This window comes from Amblyomma americanum, chromosome 5 (assembly GCF_052857255.1).
Source record: "Amblyomma americanum isolate KBUSLIRL-KWMA chromosome 5, ASM5285725v1, whole genome shotgun sequence".
NCBI classification, from domain to species: Eukaryota; Metazoa; Arthropoda; class Arachnida; order Ixodida; family Ixodidae; genus Amblyomma; species Amblyomma americanum.
This window is the reverse complement of record NC_135501.1, coordinates 43036814-43055691: the sequence shown is the minus strand read 5'-3', so window position 1 is coordinate 43055691 and position 18878 is coordinate 43036814. Positions and strand designations below refer to the sequence as shown.

Sequence of the window (18878 nt, the reverse complement as noted above, 5' to 3'; positions counted from 1 at the left end):
CCTAACAATAGCAAATGTGTTTTCAAGTGCATCCTACAGCCCTCATAGTTTGGCAGAAGCCACGGATGCAAAGAGGCTGCCGCGCACAGCCTAGAACTTCGATGCTTTCGAAAACTGCAATACACTCTTCCAAAAACTCTTCATGCACAGATCCTGCACAAATTGCAGATGCATACGGAGACTTTCCCCGCTTCTGTGAAGTATTTAGACTGTCAAAGAGTCTATCGATCCTCTCAACAAATCTGGCTGTGTGGATAGCCTCTGATGGCAACTGTTGGAATGTTACCAATGTGCACAATGCAGCAGCGCAATGATTGCTGAATACCTGTGCTGTGAGTTCCACAGACATCTTCGAAGCAAAAGTTAAATTAAAGTGCCGGGCACTCAACTTTGGGATGGACCGAATTTGCATTTCTCGATCCTTCTCATAAGCCTGTCGTATGTACGAGCTTTTAATTGTGTCACTGCCTACCCTGAAGTCATACTTGAAGAGCATATTGCGCAAGCACTTGAGCAAATGCGGTGGATCAAAAATAAAGAAAAGCGGTTCACCATTCACACTTAAGTACGGCTTTTCAGGGGTCACAAATTTCGAAAACAGAGAAACATTTTCGTTCCCCTGATCACAAACCACAGCCACAGGCTGCAATCCAGCTCCAACCAACGTTTTGTGGCATTTGAAGAGGAGGTCATACAGAACAGTTGCCGGCGCTTCCTTATCTGCAAAGAAGTAGCCAAGAGGCTGCTTCCACGGCGTACATATTCCTTTGGCCATGAAAACAAGCGCCTTGTTTGCAAGATTTGGACCTTGTGCTGCACTGTACTCTTCAAGGCCTTCAAATCTGTCCGGCACTGGATTGTACGACAGCTTCTTTGAAACATGCATTTCATCAAAAATTATGGTGCAAGCCCTGTCTTGCCGTGGAAAAGACGCTGCCCGTTTCTCGATCAAATCAAAAACTTCAGGATAAAATCCAACCCTCAATGGTACGCGTGCAAGCCACAGCTGCAGTGACCTAACAGATGGAAGTTTCAGGAGTTTCCTGCAATATCTGTTACCTTTTGGGCTGTGGAAGTATAAACCTAAAGCAAAGGTTTTGTTTTGGCTGCACCATCGACGGCCAAACCTGCTGACATTGTGCATCTTTAACTGAGCTTCAACAAAAGCAGCAACAGCTGGTGTTAAATGCTCACGCAGACTATCGACCAATTCGGCAGTGGTCTTCATGCGACGGCGCTGTAGCAGCAGTCCTTGCAGCCTCTTGTTGCGGTTACGCAGCTGCCTGAGCTTGGCTCGAAGTTTCTGCAGTGGCCGCCTTTCATTGATGGAGCTGGTGAAAGATCCTGCAACGTACAGAGTCGACGGAAGAACAATAAGTTGCTACGTCGGGTTTAGTCATAGCTGCATGTAGTCCTGTAGCACCAAAAAGTGCGCAATATTGCGAAAGCGTTGTAAAATTGCTTACCTTCATAAAGAGGCGAACTGCTGAACGGAGCTCCTGGTGACAGATCAGCACTCGCTGACAGTGTTGCGGCCACCCCTGCCGTGCCAGGTTCCAGAGATGAAGCGCTTGCTTCAATGCTTGGTCCTGCATATGTGTGGTCAGCTGCACCCACAGAATATAAAGAACAAAATATAGTGACAGCACAGTTCTGACAGGGAAGCCAGCAACCCAACAATGCACAATTAATAACTAAGCGCCACAGGCGGAATTAACACTTACACTGAACCATTATGAAGCCACTGGCGTGGGAACAAGCTTGGTTCAGCGTAGAACTAGTAGGGCTGGCACCATCTGCATCTGCACAGCGCACAGACAAGGAATTGTAGCATATTTTTGAGCCATACCTCCTCAGGCTGTTCGAGCAGATACGAAATAACAATCACCTTCTTGGAAGAGTAGCAGCGACTGGGACGACCGACTCTGGACGTACCCCTTGGAAACATGTTCACCGGAGGCAGCTATCATGAGAAGCAGTCCAATGAGCTTTCAGTCGTCACCATTTTCAAAAGATTTATGTCAGTTATGCATACAACCCTGCTCACCTGGTTCTCCAGCCCGGCGCACTGATGCCGAAGTTTCGCTCAGTGATTGTGAACAGTCCATGTCGCTGCTGCATTCGCTTGAGGTGTCTGAAATGGCAACATTATTGCGGAGGGAAAAGAGAATTCAGTACCTTTATAGTAAATAATTTCCAAAGAACTATAGCTTCCACAGCATGCGGTTCACATTGTCATCACTCTAGAAAGAAAAATGCTTATCCAATGAAATAAAATTCTGTTTACCACCCTTAATCGTTAGGCATATTAGTTTGATGTCATTAACAGCTGTGGAGCACCAGTAAATCATTTGCAATTTTCATATGCTATGTTTTACTTTGAAGAGTGCGAAATTCGCCTATTACACAAACAACGATAGCTCGCAAATCAAGTAATGTGCCCCATATTGTTGACAGATTTATGCAGGTCAGCCTATGGCCTACGCAATGAGATGCAACAAGAATGAATTCGTAAGCAATTATCGCAAAAAATAAAAACCTGTACAAACATTGGCTTTCGCTAGCATGAATATTGAGGTAAAAGGCAACACAAACAATTATTAGTGCATTTCTATAATCGTTCAGTGCATGCTTTTATACATAACACATGAGCACACAATATCTCGAGAAGCTTTTCACCAAGCGTACCTTGCCCAAGTCGGCATAAGATTGCATCCTGATAAGACTGAAGATGAAAAAACAAGCTCTGCATACAAGAAAGCAAAGTTCTGGAGTACTAAAATTCATCAAACATTTAGGAAGGCTCACCCTTTTTTCCCCCTCACTTCTTTTGAGCTATCAAAGGAAGGACGAGAATGCCCTCTGGACACGACAGGGACCGTTCATGAGACAAGGTTTCACGGTGAACGGTGAATATGAAAGATTCAACTCCCACTTGCTGCAAAACATGTAGAGTCGCCTGGTTTCCGTTGCTGAAGTGGCTAGCGGCATCAAACAGCCTGAACCGGAAGACTGACAGACTCACGTTAAGATCCTTTGGAGCCCTTTGCCATACCAGACTACTGAATATCCCACTTCCATTATCCTTTTTTTTTTTTACCGGAAATATCAGGCAAGAGTATTCACACCGTCAGTGTACTTCTTCCGCACCCGTGCCTAGAAATTCGCTTGAGCACCCTTCGCCTACTAAGCTTGCGCCATTAGCTTACCACAAGCACAAACCTAATTCTATGCTATGTTGGACATTTGTCACGAACCTCACATACAGTGTACAGTGCATACAAGAGACGTAAAACGAATATTATATATATATATATATATATATATATATATATATATATATATATATATATATATATATATATATATATATATATATATATATATATATATATATATATATATATATATATATATATATATATATATATATATACATATATATACACGATATGTATATATACGATATGTATATAATTATATGTGCTCAAGTGAAAGCGATACTTCCATTTTCGTTTTCGCTTAGCAGGGTGCAGGTAAAAATTTACTGTAATTTTTAAAGCCACAAGACAGATACATAATTCGTTTTGCAAAAGACGCTAGACTGTTTACGGTTACGACAAAAAGGAAAAATTTCATTTTTTCACAAAACCTGACATTTCAAGAGCGGCGAATGCCTTAAAAGTTTGATAACAAAAATTACCGGCAATGCTTGCTCGAGTAGGCAAAGCATCGTGTCGCAGCCTTCCTGACGGCAGATACACAGATGGTTCGAAGTGCCTCGAGCAAATCCTGAGTTCTCGTAGCTGCGACGGCGCCTTCTTCTCCAGGCTGACGTTGCGGCAGAACTGCGCCCACGCTCGGCACCTGGACGTGATGCAACATGCACGTTAGATACAACTGCGCCAAAAGGAATACGCATACTCGAAACGCCAATGCGTCATTATTCCTGTCACTGCTAACTGCAGTAAATTATACTTGCATTACATCTGAACAATGGTAGTAAATGCTCGCGCCAAGCTCTCTGCGCCCCAGAGTACGGTAACGCTCATCCTCATGCCACGCGGCTAGCTGCTTTTCTAAGCTCAACGAGTGACGAGAGTGAAGTGCGTTTAAAATTACCCTGACAGTCATGTATATGTAGGACAGCAATACCAAGGCAGGCAATAACTCCTGCTGAGCGAATCCAGTTAAAGCCTCCTCAAAGCCGCGCACATACACGAGGCTGAGTTTCGATACTCCCAGCTGCGAGGGGATCCTCAAATTGGCTTCATGGTTTTGCAAAACTAAACAATGTCGTACTCAGAGCTGTCAGGTAGCAAACTTTGTTCTAAATGGGCCTCCCGGTCAGTAGCGTGCACGTGGTTGCTCCTGAGAGCCCGGTGTGAAGTTCACGTTGGTGATAGTCAGCTGCATGAAACTCACTATAAATTAGAAAAATCTGGGCCTCTTTCGCACACCTCAGCACTGAAAGTGTGTGCCCTGCAGTGTAGTGCATAAATATCCCCGAAAACATGAAGCCAAGTACGCACGAACGGGTTACAGCTATGAAACACGAGCGAACAGCCCGGCGAAACCATATCGAAGCTATCGCGCATACCTAGAGCAGACGACACTGTCAAGAGCTCACCTGTGAAAGTCCAGCGGGAATCGGTGTAGCGTGACACCAATGGTACTATCCACGCTGTCGCAGTGTACCACGGAGCATCGTTTCTTCACATGCCGCAAGCTCATCTTGAAATGAAGCGCTAAGCGCTTCAAAAGAAGAACGCGAAGCGTGCAAAGACGGAAAAAGACTTCGCACTGGCCGCACGCCGAAGGAAACGACAAAACCGAGAAAACTGCCGCAGCGGTGCAGCGGGGTGCAAATCTTACCGAACGGTGACAAATAAGCGACGTGCAAGGACGACGAAAACTTCGCAAAAGGAGCATTTTGAGACCGGCGAGCTAAATTTATACGCTTTACCAGGCGCTCTATCGCAGACAGCTGGCGATAAGAAATCGCTTCGTAAGCTCCCGCCACTGTGGCCGGGTTAGCCGGGTATCGAAACAAGGCCTGCAAAGACGCGCTGTAATGCACCGCACACTCATGAATAGGGGGCAGGTCAAGAGTGTTGCAAAAATACAAAATTTGCCAGGTTTTAATAAAATGACTTATTTCTTTCATAAAACAAGGTGCTAATATATTCTTCTTTTCTATTGGCAGATTACATTCCAATTTTGTAGCTTTATCATTTCTTTATATGAGTGTTTTGCCCCCATCCTCTGGTTGTGCTGCAGTCGCGCTAAGCCACTTTTCGGCCCAGCCTTCGCCACCAATTTAAATCCGCCTTGAACTACATCTAAGAAAAACAGGGAAACTTAAAATATGTCAGAAACGTGCCTTGCGTGCAATTGCTAATATTTCATGTCATGCGCATACTTCTGATTACTTTCATCACTTTAAACTTCTTCCCATAGAATCCATCTGTCATTTTCGTCTCACGTCTACATATCGCTCGTCCGTTCTGGCGTGTAATCGCAGCTTCCTGGACTTAATAAATCTTCTACCCCACATTTCCTTCTACAATACTCGTCGAAATGACTCATGGGTTGTGCCTTTCTGTCGTGCAGATTATGGTCGCCAGTCCATTTCTTATCACGCATCTGTTCTTTTAAATAACCTTGCGGCCATCGATGTCTGCCCGGAAAAGATGTCCTAACGAGCAGTTTATGCACATTTTCTTGCAGCTAACGCCTGATAAATTTTGTATGCTTGTGTTTGTACTTTTTGGTGTTCTTAGTGCTTGTTACTTGTTGCTTATTTTATTGTTTCCTGTGTTTTGACTGCCATAAACTGATCAGTACTGCTGCAGATTCTTTTTTCTTAATGGCGTTGAAAGGTTCTCTTATATGCACTGTGTTTAAGCTGAAGCGTATTTAACGAAATCTGTTTCTAGCTAACTATGTGAAGCTAAATGTGTTTTTTTTTCAAACTTCTGCCGAATTGTACATTAGGGGGCCTGGTTTCGTCAGGCCGCAATCATGCGGCTTTTACCCGCCACCCCCTCTTTCTCCTTGATAGAGAAAATAAAGTTTTGATTTGATTTTTCTTAGCCAGCCGGGCACTTGCAGCCTATCGATCCCCTGCGCCTTCCATTTCAACAGGTCGGCGTGGACTTCCTCGGCCCATTTCCGGCGCCTTCGATGGGCAACCGGTATATTGTTGTTGCCACTATCTATCTCAGCCGCTACTGTCAGACCAAGGCCCTTCCCCGTTATACCGCCGCCAAAGTTGCACAATTTTTCATTCACAGCATTGTGATTAGTCACGGAGCCCCAACAGTCGTATTAAGTAATTGGGGTACCGCGTTTACATCGGCACTTACGAGCGAGGTACTTCGACTCAGTGGCACTAGCCATCAAAAGACAACAGCTTACAATCCGCAAACCAACGGACTGACTGAGTGGCTTAAGACAACTGCCGATATGCTTTCGATGCATGTGGACGATGACCATGAGAACTGGGACCGGACACTGCCTTACATCACGTTTGCGTACAACACTGTGCTGAACGAAACGAAGCGCTTCACTCCGTTCCTTATGGTGCACGGTCGCGAAGCCTTGACTATGCTTCTTTCGGATCCTACTCCCTCTTCTGTCGTGGGCGATGACCAATCTGTTCTTGACGCTGAAGCCGCTCGCCAAGTTGTTCGACAGCGAATCCGGCACCAACAACAACGCAACGCCGAGCGCTACAACCTCCGCCGCAGGGAGGTGATTTACTCACCCGGTGACCAAGTCTGGGTGTGGAGCCCGATCCGCCTGCGAGGGCGCTCCAAGAAGCTTCTTCGCCGTTACTTTGGTAAATACCAGGTGTTACGCCTCAGTGCGGTGACCTACGAGGTGCTGCCTGAAGGACTTGTCCGGTCCTCTCGGCAACCGACGTCCGAAGTCGTGCTTTTGGCACGAATGAAGCCGTATTACTCCCGTTAGCCCCTTTCCACAAAGACACTCGCGCCGTTAACTTTCCGCCTTTCGTATGTTTTCCCCCCTCGCGTGCGGCATCGAGTGGGTGCCTCTTGGATGGGAGGGGGGGCAATGCCACACTGCTGACACTCTGCCGGCGCTACCTGGTGGCCGAACGCCTTTGTCTCGAATGAGCACGGCGGTTCGGCAAGCCTCGCCCCAATAAATGGCTGTGCTTCCTGCTACGTTTGTCCATGACAATATTATATTTACCCACGATTATGAAATATCTTTGCCGTTGGCACTGTCGCCTCGACCGCACCTCACACCTTGTGTGATCTTTGCACACTACTGGAGATGCGTGAATTTATGAAGAGCAACTGAAAGTTAAAAACGTGGCGGACACATTCCGGGTTCGACTTTCGGAAACGGGGTCGAGAACAGCTGGATCATGCCCTTGAGAAGTTGCCTGCTCTGGTACGGATTGAAAAGTCCGTTCCATATCTAGCGATGTCATTCTCATTCAACGATGAATAAGCTTGCGTTTGGCAAGTTATGACCTCAACTGCCGCGTTTGCTATCATTAAAACAGCAACCACTGCTGCTATTGTTGTCCTCCGTCCGAGATGTGCGGGGACCATGGGCGATTTTTATTCTAGGCTTTGTATATTGCTTTTTGAGAACACGGCGTCGCTTCGACTTCAACTGTTTTTAGTAGCGACTGCTCGGGTTGAAGGGTTACACCTGACTTAAAATGGAAACGAACGCGCGCGTTGTCTGCAAAGAAAAAAGCTTCAAGGTCAAAGAAGGAATACGCATTATTATTTCTGCCTTCATATATTAAGACGCCGTCGCAGGCGGAGACATGAGCACGATAAAAAGGGACGCCGATCTCGTCGACGACGTCAGTGAAGCGGCCAGAAAAACAAACATCGAATACAGACAACCGTTGTTAGCATTACTAGCAGGCAACTTTTAAAACTCCCTGAGAATTACTGGCAGCATTAACAGAAATGTAATGGAACTTAAATATTAAAAGAAGGGCCTTATAACAGTCGACATGCGTTTAATTAGGAGCCATACGCTACACATAAAACTTTCGTGTCTGTCTTGACAACTGACAGAACCAAACTGGTGGGCTTTTTGGAGTGCACGTCAATTATTTAATGTACTGCCTTTGCAACGCATGCCTGAAACGTTTGTGAATGGACCTAAATTCTGCTTGGAACAGCCGAGGACAGGAATGCTGCCAAACGCTTTCGGGTGATAAGAGGCGAAATATTTGGAATATCTGCTGCACATACAAATTATTACCATTCGCTTCTATTGTCCATAGCTACCAGGCTTCTTGTAGTTGATGTTCATGACATCAATTGGGCGTACTCGCCATCTATGTAATAAATAGGACCCAGGAAGTACCAAACGCATGACACATGTTTTTCGGTGCGCGGGACTCTAAAGACTACACTAGATATTGTAGAAGACAAACGCCGTCAGACAAAGATCAAATCAAATCTTTTTTCAGCATTCTTCCACGTATAATAAAAGGAATGCTGGGACAAGAGCAAAAAAGCTGCTACAAGCAGCTTGAGGAGGCTCTTGCGCCTGTTTGATTGGCGGCGCGAAGGTTTTAGACTCATGGTAAATACATATTGTTTGCTTATATATTTGGTTTATGGGGGTTTAACGTCCCAAAGCGACTCAGGCTCTGAGAGACGCCGTGGTGAAGTGCTCCGTAAATTTCGACCACCTGGTGTTCTTTAACGTGCACTGACATCGCACAGTACACGGGCCTCTAGAATTTCGCCTCTATCGAAATTCGACCGCCGAGGCCGGGATCGAACCCGCGTCTTTCGGGCCGGCAGCCGAGCGCCGTAACCACTAAGCCACTGCGGCGACAGTTTGCATATATATGTTGCATCTCACACACAAAAGCAAGACAAATGTATTCGCGTACGATAGCATCCCACGTACAGGCCAACATGTTTGAAAACATATACAGCTAAAGGAAAAGATAAAAAAGCATCTCTGGTCCAATTTAGACCATTCTCACTCACGACGTACAGACATATAAAAGAACCATACAAACCCAATGCAAAAACAAGTATGCTGTAACATAAGAGGAAACTTTACATTACAAATTTTTCTTTTTTTTTAATTTGAAGACCGTCGTTTGTCATTAAAATTTTTTTCCATTGTTTTCTAGTCGTGGGGTTCGGGTCTATATGTCACTTTTCGAGGCTATTTAGCAGGAATGGTACACGATATTGCAACCTGTTAAAACCATTATTGGTTCGGGAAAATGGCAATTCCCATATTTCTCTTTGCCTTACGCTGTACAGCAGCTGCAAGGATGATGAAGAGAAATCTGCTATCATAACGCAGGAATTAAGGAAGGGAGGTTCCATTCTGCTCCAAAAAACTGAACGTGCTTTTAGACGAATGATTTGTGCAGATCATTTAAAATAACGTAAAATATTGACTACAACCATTGGAGGGTTCACCAGGCGTGGCTTCCAAGCTGCGTTAGCTAAGACCATACCGTATACCCGCCCCTGTCACTCTCAGCAATAGAAGAAGAAAGCGAAGTGTGAGTGAATGAGTGTCGGGCTAACCTAAGCGGACTCTGTATTCCGTGCTCAACCCTTGGCCGACCTTGCATGAGGAGTTCTCGGACAATGGAATCTCCTGAAAAGTACTCCTATGACTGCACTCCGGCTGACTCAACCACTGCAGCCGGTGTCATTCCATCGAGCAGCTTCAGGCACAGTGGACACAAGAGGCGTCACAGGAGGCACTCTGAAAAGCACCAGAAGATCTTGGGTGACATGTCTCCTAAATACGAAACGTGAGTCACTTTGCCTTCAGAAAAAACATTCGCTCGGGTACTCGCTATGAAGCCGATGCTCTTATAAATCCGAACACCGCAGATAAAGCATCTACGCGCCCTAGTTCAGCGTGAACCCAAGGCTACTCGACCGGTAGGGCGGTTCTGCTAAGACGCACAGTTTATTAAAGGCCGCGTCGGGCTGCGATGAAGTTTGAAATTTTCAAAGGAGTTTTATAGAGTGCAAGTAATACTGACATGTTATGTACTATAATCACCTTTTATATTGTAATAATAATAATTGGCTTTTTGGGGAAAGGAAATGGCGCAGTATCTGTCTGATATATCTAGCTAAGAGGCCGTTTTTAGACAAGGAGCTGAATGTCTATATTCGCTGCAATATTGCAGTGGCTTTCGCATTCGGCTGCTGTTTTTAATGTTGTAGGAGCCGATCCTGGTCTTGGTGGCCGCATTTCAATTGACGGGAAATTCACAAACTGTCTCGTGATATGCGATATGAGCGCATAGTAAGGACCACGAAAAAGATCATATCAAAACGGAACAACCCACAACGGAGTCCTACACAGCCAATGTGTCACCTCTAAATGTTAAATCCCACATAACACTACAATTTTATGTTCCAGGAGCTTGCCTTCAACACGTAGCTGGCCGACAACGGTCCACGCAATACGTTCGGCCATGCTCCGAAAGAATGCTGTATGTTTCACTCAACACAAGCTTGCGTCGTTTACGCGTCCTATGGCTGAGGCTTTGGCTCGCCACAGGAGAGCATAAAGCCCCAAGAAGTGTGAAAAGTATGGTGCAGTGATTGCGCGAGCGCGACACACACTCGCTATTGTTCACTTCTGTGCTTTACCAATTACATGTCCCGTAAACGCGGAAACAGGGGTTTGCGTCTGTATTTTTGCCATATACTTGTTCCGCGCTGTTCAGCCGCACCAATGAAAGAGTCAATGACTAAGAAGGGCGCGCTCAAGAAGGACATCCCACATACAAAAAGCAAAACTGGTTGGCAGTGCCTTAGGAATAAAACATGTCACTTTTCTGAACGTACAGCGCCAAATTGTGGCAGGCTGCAACATTAGCCCTTGGCTGTGTAGGCAATCAGTCAGCAGATTCGATTCCTAAAGAAGAAGGGTGGCTTCTCAGGGCTCTAGCCCACTATTTCTCACTGGATCGGTGTATTACAGAACTGAAGATTTTCATCTCCCAATGATTTGGAGAGCCAGCTAATAATGAAGCTTGGTGTATTTGCTATTTGCGCGCATAATGCCATTATCAAAGATAGCGAGATAGGGCGCGCGTATGCCTTCTCATCTAACTCGCCATTAATAGTTTATCCTGAGAGAGAGTTCCTGACCCGAGATAAAGTTCCTGGCCAGCATTAGAGATAAGAGCGGATGGAGCAGGCTGCGGGAGAGAGCCGAAGAGAGCGTATCAAAGCAGCTGGTCTGCGAAATACAATTTCGCATGCGTTGCGACACAATTAGGGATCAAGAATGTGCCATAAATGGTCGTAAACGGTGCTTTCTCTTACGATCTCTTCGATCCCCACACGGCGTATCTATCCCGTTCAGCCATGAATTGTGATTATTTTGGAGGAAAATTTTTAAAAAGTTCATATTTTGTAGCGAACCGGCCTACATATCTGACAACAAATTTAATCCTCTTGGGTGAATAATTATGTAATTTTAGAAGGCTTCAGATATCCCACCTCTATGACACTATACAATGTTTTCTGGATGTGAGTTGCTGTGTACACATGTAAAATTATCTTAGCTGTTTTTAAAACGTTGTACATGAAGGAAGAAAACGGATTCATATACGATCCGCAGCCTCGTCAGTGCTTATATGATACGCAGATGCGTCTATCTTCAAAATGCTCTCTTCATTCAATTCGCATGGCAAGCTTAAAATACAGTTTTATGTGGCTCATTGAAGAATATTCAGAATACAAGCTACAGCCATTCGAGACACATTACATCCCCGTAGAACGGAAGCTGACGCAAATAATCTTGCATGCGCACTTGTCCACACCATGGGCAACTCAACGGGCTATACAAGAGTAATGCTCTGTAAAAGGACCTCAAGCCAGTGTGCTCAGGGGGTTTTTTTAGACGGTTTCGTTGGAGCCATTTGGATACGTGCGAGAAGGAATTATCAATTAATTAATCTCACATAATATTGAAAGCCTATATAGTGCAAAAGAAGACTCACTTTGACCGAATGCACATACCAGATTCCACACAGCGTCGCCGTGATGCCGAACACGTTCGCCTCCTGTGAGCTAGCAGCGATGTTTCGGTCATGGAGGTCGACTTTACGGCAAAGACATTTCCATGCACATGTCGGCAACGGCTCGATGCGCAAGGCGTTGACGTCATACACGACCAGCGCCCTCATTGAACACCACTGAGCTGTTTGCAGTGCAACCTGTCCCTTATCATTATGGAATGACAGCCTGTATCAATTTTACCAGTTGGCATATCGGTGCATGTCACTCACTCATTACAGATATGCACAGTGTGAAAGCATGGGCAACCGCATTTTTATACCCTTCTGACTGTTTTTCTGTGATAATTCTTCTCGGAAGACTAAAGAATAAAAGCAAGCAAACATGCGTCAGAGAAAAGGCTGTTAGATGTGCCCGGTCATGTCAACACAATGCATTCCTTGACCGTTTTGGTCAAAGAAAAAATATGGGCGATTGCTGATTTCCTCAAAAGTTGTCGGGTAGGGCCAAAGATGGTGATGCCCACTGCCTCGTTTTAAAGCCTCCTCTGTTATGCGTGAATTTGGTAAAGCAAAAAAAAACAACCGCAAATTTCATCCACACTCTTCGAACTCCCCCGTGGGGAAATATGCTCGTACATTTCGAGACTAGCCACACCACACAATCCAATCACACCCAGAGCTCGAGAAACAGCCGATCAATGCGCATGCTGCTACATGCAATTGCATCTTTCAAAAACAAAGACCCGGGTTGAGTCTTACTGGGTACTACGCACGCTTGGCACCTTGGCTAATCGGCGATTATCTTCCAACTTCTCTCGTTACTGTGCTGGGAACAGGAGCCGAGACAATGGGTGGAAATGAGAGAAAAGGAGGCTCTGCACTCAAGGAGGGAGTGAAGGTGCAAGGAACAATGCAGCCTACACTGGCGTCTTCTCCCTGATAGTCCGATTTTCGCATCCAAATTTGGGACCAAGTCACATCAGTGCTGGATAAGTAATTATCTATAGTTTCTGAAGGCAACAAACACCGATGTTGTGGTTTAGGCGCGTGTAAGGCCGCGCTTCATCAACGCGTACATTTTTTTTATTCCCTTAGCTTACGGTCACTGCGAGCCTCCGGTCTACGTGGAGAGTTCTCAGTGAAGCTCCAAGCTCCCCCTACCCGCGCAAGCAGTGGCAAAGGCGCAGGAGGCACTGGCTGCTTGACAGCACCGCTGTGACGGCCGAAAACGAGCACGTGGTGCCACTTGGTCTTAGGCAGCATTTCCACGGCGGCAGACCCCGATACTGCACGTCTGCGGAAATATGCGAACCACCTCGCATTCCGTGATGCCCCCCCCCCTTTTTTTTTGGCATGTTCGATGGCACCGAAGCGTCGCGGGTCTCCGCCGTCTCACATTCCTGCGGTGAGCCAGTGGATTAGTGGTCCCGCCAATTACCTAAAAAAACGTTTCATCCTTCGAGAGGCGACGCGCGGCTGCGGCAGGGAAGGAGAAAGCATCAAGCAATAAGGACGAGAACTCCCCCGGAGAGAGCGTTTTCAGAATCTTTTCTGTATGTGTCTTTTCTTTTTAGCCAAGCCGCCCCGGACTCGAAGTTGGGTCCAACCTTCAGGGGTTGTGGCTACCTATATTGGTTATCGAAGCTTAGGGTGGGATTCGAAGTATAACCGCCCTAACTTCTTTGTTTTAAAAAGCTTTAAAATTGCATGTAAAATCATTGGAGGGCAGTCTTGTCTAGGTGAGCTAGAGGCTCCGTGCATTGGCACGTGATTTTACAGACCTAGACTCTAACCATGGGTCGATGAGTGAGGTCTTGTCGAGTTTCTCTATGTGAGATATTTTCTTTTAAGTTACAGTTTGACTGTCTGAGTGACTCAACTTGTAACGCAGTTTGTCTTTGTACATCCTGTAAATATATTTTCTCTTTGTCGTCATTATCTCGCTTCAATCATCGTCTGCTCCTTCCACACCGTCGAATTCACGTTTGGAGAGATCATGTGGCCCTCTCAAGAAACGCAAAGAACCATCTTGAATTTAGTGCACGGGAGACAGAGCCACTTGTTTTATAGCAAGAACTAATCACGACTGTGTGCTGGTAGTGGCACACAAGTAAGCAATTGCGCGAGCGGCGGTGATGATGAGATATACTGCTTTGAGAAACTAAACGACACAGAGTTTGAGTCCTGATGGCGTTAATCTCTTCTAGGAAGTGGCCTCGACCCCCCAAACTGCTAATATCACCCACCTACAAGATTTTCTGCCGCCATCTGCTACGCCACCTTCTCTTAACGTCCAGTCTGTTACTATTACGAACATCGGTAATCTTCCTACTGCATTACTTGCGCAGCCCATGCGAATTCCTCTTCTTCATTTCGATTCCTATATCATTGACTAGCATTTGTTGCCTGACCCAGTCTGTTCGGTAGAATATAAATTAAATTGCTGGTTTTGCACTTGCTGCTTCGACTGGTCACAGTGAAACAGAGGGGGATCAGGGGAGAAAAGCCTGTGAGTCAGCTGCTTCTTCGATTCAAGTGTATAGCTTAGCTTTGTGAGGTTTAACGTCTTATAGCGACTCATGCTATGTTCATGCCGCAGTGAAGGGGCTCCGGAAAATTTCGACCAACTGGGCGTGTTTAATTTGCACTGACAACGCACAGTACCCATGCCTCTAGTATTTCGACTGCGTCGAAACACGACCGGTGGGGCCGGGATCGAACCCGTGTGTTTCAAGTCACCAGCCGAGCACCAAAAGCAATAATTCACCACGGTGGGTAATTCAAGTGTATAAACTTGTGTTCGACTGCAATGTAAGAGGCACAAGCCGCCTCCTCCTTTTTCAATAAATTCTGCTGCCTTTTTACTCCGCTCCTCTTATCGGTTCTGGTGGACTGCATGCAGTTCCTCTGAGGTCCGCGGGATGCCTTCGCCGCACCGGCACAAGAAGTCCAAGGAGTCACGAAAAGCCAGCTGCAGCCGCGCAGGTGGACTGTCGCCCGATCTGAACAGCTGTCTGCAGGAAACGAATGCTGCTTCCAGTTCGGCCTCTGCGCCAGCTCTGAAGAGCCTCCCCGAGCCAGCACCAGCCTCAGCTCCAGAAAAACGCCCATGCGAGCTTACTGAACCAGGAGCAGCCGAAATTACTGCTCGAGGCTTCGCCAGCCCAACGATGAGCACACTCGGTATCGCAGCCGTAAGAAACATATTTTTCAGTAGTATGGCAAAAAATGACTCGCGAGCAAGGGCATGAATACACAACTACATCATAAGAAACACGTTTTGCATGAAGCAGCAAAGGATGTTGCCATCCAGCGGAATGGAGTAGAAAACCCATATGCCAGCGCTTTACCTCCCGGTCATTCACGCCAGGTCTCTTGGAGTTTTGGAGTACGGATTGTAGATTTGGTTGTACGACAGGATAGAAAGAGAGAATATCATATTCCAATATTCTATTGTCAGCTGTGCTGCTATGAGTCCGGCATTTAATGTTTTAAAACGTGGCGGATAAGCTTAAGTCAGCTGCGTAGTCATCACAATAAACTCTCGAAATCGTGTTATGGAGGAAACAGTTAATAATAATAATAACAATAATTGTTTTTTTGGGGGAGAGGAAATGGCGCAATATCTGTCTCATATATCGTTGGAAACCTGAACCACGCCATAAGGAAAGGAATAAAGGAGGAATTGAAAGAAGAAAGGAAGGGAGAGGTTTTGTAGTGGAGGGCTCCGGAATAATTTAGACCACCTGGGGATCCTTAACGTGCACTGACATTGCACAGCACACGGGCGCATTAGCGTTTTTCCTCCATTAAAACGCAGCTACTTTAATGTATTTAGTCGATGTTAAGAGTAGGTTCTAGACATCGGCTTGACATAGACTTTTTACCTCGAACTCTGCACTGACAGCAGCTTAGTCCACTTTTCTTTGCTCAGCCGCATCTCAGTACACAGCTGGAAGAGGCAACGCAAAGCAAACGTGTATCGTATCCAATAAACTAAATGGAAGAATTGAACACAAAAACTTGTGCCGCATATATTTTTCGGCAGTTGCAATCAGTCAATGGGATTACTTCCAATGGCAAAACGAGCTTTGTCTGCTTTTAATTCTCTGATGCAATAAGGCTAAAATGCAAAAAAAAAACATTACTTTCGCACTATTTCCCCAATCCTAGTGTATATTGTCTTTTATCAAAAGAGAAAAAAAAAATTTCTCATATTGGTACGCGGAAATTTAAATACTGCATATTGCAATATGGGCAGTACGCAGAAATTACGAATAATGGGAAGTTCTTTGTAGAAGTCATGACTTCACTAAAGACAAAACCGGTTGCCACTGAAATAGCGTGCGAGTTTAATGTGCTCTAGACGCTTCGGCAGGCTGCCCTAGAGATTTGTCTATTCGTTACGGGTCTTCAGGTTTTTTTATCACCGAACTAAAATTATATCATGTATGAAACTCCGGTCTGTCTCATTGAATCAAAATCATTCTTCCAAGTGTATTGAGAACGTGCAAAGCCTTCTTTCTTGAATTGAAATTAGTTCGATGCAGATCATTTCAGCGGTGGACCACCAAATCTAATGCCAAGCTTTTGTCGTGATACGTTTCGAGTGGATGATTTTGAGAGCGATCTCAACAGATCGCAACAATTGTGTGTGTTCTAGATTAATATCACACATGTAGCTGATTCCGAGCAAGAAGCGCAGAAAGCGAACTGTACGGATGAGGATAAAAAGTCTGCGGCTAGAAGATGACCGCATTTGGCGCAGCGTTTTCAGTGGAGTCATTTAGGCTATCGTTTTGCCGAGGTAAGTAACTGCCGTGAGTGTACTTAATGGGTATGACACCTCTGCGTGCAGGGAACGACTGCGATAACCAAAAGCTCGCTTGCACTTCTACTCCAAATAGCCAACTTCATTTCTTCTGAAGCTGAAAGAGGCAGCGGCGCTCCGCTAGACACTTTTGGTAGCCAAAGGAGCACTTACTACGAGAGCTTCGACTGAATTGCACCGAGCCTGCACGTGAAGGCCGCGGCTGGCAACAAGACGTCGGAGGGGCAGAGGGTTTAACTCATGGAACTATTTAAGCTGCCATTCTCGTCAAAGTGCAACGAATACTGTCTTGAAATCTGAGTGAACCTGAAGTTGAACCTTATGCTCAACTAGAGGCCGAACTCATTCTAAAAGAGCGCGTCTTTTCCTCGTAATAGGGGCAACCAGAAAAAAAGAACTAGCGTAATTTAGCCTGGAGCGGAGTTCCAACAGCTGGCGGCGCAGACTGTAGCTTAGACTCACGATGCCTTAGATCACTTTGCATTGGCTGCAGCCGCTCACGCGACGTGTTATAACTGGTGCCATCACTTGCTATATGGTGGAAATCGTTCCCTTCATTGTTGTTTTCAGTTCGGCTCTCCGAATGTTACATAAAATTCCCGAAGGTCCGGTGGGCGCTGTGGTGCCTCAAAGAGCGAAAGCTGCGAGAGGCGCCGAGTGCACTCGAACTAAAGAAAAAAAACAAGAGGCTTGACTTTACAGCGGACAACGGGCCAAAAGTGGGAAAGGAAGCGAAGCGCTCTGTGTAGGTAAGAAAAGTTCCGTTGATGTAGGCTGTTCAAGCCGAAAAAGCAGGCAAGGAAACCTCTTTCTTCCTGTCCTCTCAGTTCCTCCTTTATCCTTTCCCTTACTGCGCGGTTCTGTTGTCCGCCGAGATGCGAGACAGATACTGTACCATTTACTTTCCCCAACCACTCATTTCTTTTAAACCATGCGTGCTACCCAAGTCAACATTTCAGAAGCCAAGCAACCCCCCCCCCCCCCTCACCTACACCGAGTTTGGATACAATCATTTATAAGCCGTTCTCGAAAGCGCAGCACTTTTCCCGCAGAGTTTTTCATTGTTAAATCAACTCTCGCTCACGGCATTGACTCTGACTCCCAGATGCAGTCTAGACGAAATTCCAGTGTTCGTATACCCTTTTCACTCCGTACATTACGTGGAGCTCAGAATTTGTTAGTGACCTTTGCGAACGGAGGGTGACACATTTCCCGGCTGTCTTGTTTCTCATAGTCTGCAGCTGCACTCTTTACATGCCGCCTTCGCCTCCGAGTATAAAGAAACAAATGCATTTGCTTCGCTTTAGGACCACTTATGGATCTTTGAATCCTACGCATTTGTGTTGTTTGGTTTTCCTCATCTGTTTGCTTCTGTGAGAACGCATTCGAGTTCACGAGAAATTCGTTGAAGTTTAATCATGGTTGCACCGTCAAGGCAGTGCTCAATTTTCACAGCGATTCACTTTTCACCGCGATTCAACCCAAACAATGGCAGCATTAGTACGGTGAACCAGATTCATTCGGCGTAGAAAACAGCGCTTCCTGAACGTAAGGCATAGATCAGTGGTTGACCTCTTGCTGCCTCTTCGTTCTTAACCAGATGAAGAGGTGAGGAAATGCTGGCGTTTTTTTAACCGTATTTACAGTTTTGTTCAAACGCTCTTTACAGGTACCCGCCATGTGGAGTCCTATCAAGAAGGCTGACGAAGATAAAAACCAAGCACAGTAAGAAACATCGCGTGACTTAGGAGCTTTCGATAGCCCAGAGTGGTCCACGCACTCTGAGCAGTATAGCCACAATGCTGTGTCAATATATCTCGTAGCATAGAAAGCCGTTATCCTCTAACCATGCTAACGCAGCGTATTATTACACCTGCTGTAGTTGCATTGGTGCCCACCACAATGTTTAATCCTGTTGCATTATAGTAGGAAAGAACAGGTGGCTCGAAGTCTTACAGTTGTTCAGAATGTGTGATCACCGAGTTTCATTTATGCCGTCAATGACTGCTCATGAGC

General features: G+C 45.8%; 2 protein-coding genes across 2 annotated transcripts; one reads left to right on the top strand and one right to left on the bottom strand.

Annotated features, from left to right (window-relative positions):
• Nucleotides 1–2021: 2021 nt before the first annotated feature.
• On the bottom strand, nucleotides 2022–4768 carry LOC144133805 (uncharacterized). Its single transcript, XM_077666900.1, has 3 exons — nucleotides 4631–4768; nucleotides 3704–3867; nucleotides 2022–2134 (listed from the first exon to the last, which is right to left on the bottom strand). The coding sequence occupies exons 1-3, from the start codon at nucleotides 4732–4734 to the stop codon at nucleotides 2022–2024; spliced, it is 381 nt and encodes a 126-aa protein (XP_077523026.1). The 5' UTR covers nucleotides 4735–4768.
• Nucleotides 4769–9601: 4833 nt separating this feature from the next.
• Nucleotides 9602–18591, top strand: LOC144133804 (uncharacterized). The gene is made up of 3 exons (XM_077666899.1): nucleotides 9602–9796; nucleotides 14934–15225; nucleotides 18532–18591. The coding sequence occupies exons 1-3, from the start codon at nucleotides 9609–9611 to the stop codon at nucleotides 18589–18591; spliced, it is 540 nt and encodes a 179-aa protein (XP_077523025.1). The 5' UTR covers nucleotides 9602–9608.
• The last annotated feature ends 287 nt before the right edge of the window (nucleotides 18592–18878 follow it).

Excerpts from the sequence above, each read along its gene's own strand:
- LOC144133804 (XM_077666899.1), top strand. The coding sequence starts at position 9,609 with ATGAGGAGTTCTCGGACAATGGAATCTCCTGAAAAGTACTCCTATGAC. Across the intron at positions 9,797-14,933 it reads ATGTCTCCTAAATACGAAAC|TTCCTCTGAGGTCCGCGGGA; the intron begins GTGAGTCACTTT and ends GACTGCATGCAG. Across the intron at positions 15,226-18,531 it reads GCACACTCGGTATCGCAGCC|GTACCCGCCATGTGGAGTCC; the intron begins GTAAGAAACATA and ends CGCTCTTTACAG.
- LOC144133805 (XM_077666900.1), bottom strand. The coding sequence starts at position 4,734 with ATGAGCTTGCGGCATGTGAAGAAACGATGCTCCGTGGTACACTGCGAC. Across the intron at positions 3,868-4,630 it reads TTCCCGCTGGACTTTCACAG|GTGCCGAGCGTGGGCGCAGT; the intron begins GTGAGCTCTTGA and ends CATCACGTCCAG. Across the intron at positions 2,135-3,703 it reads TACTCGAGCAAGCATTGCCG|ACACCTCAAGCGAATGCAGC; the intron begins GTAATTTTTGTT and ends TTGCCATTTCAG.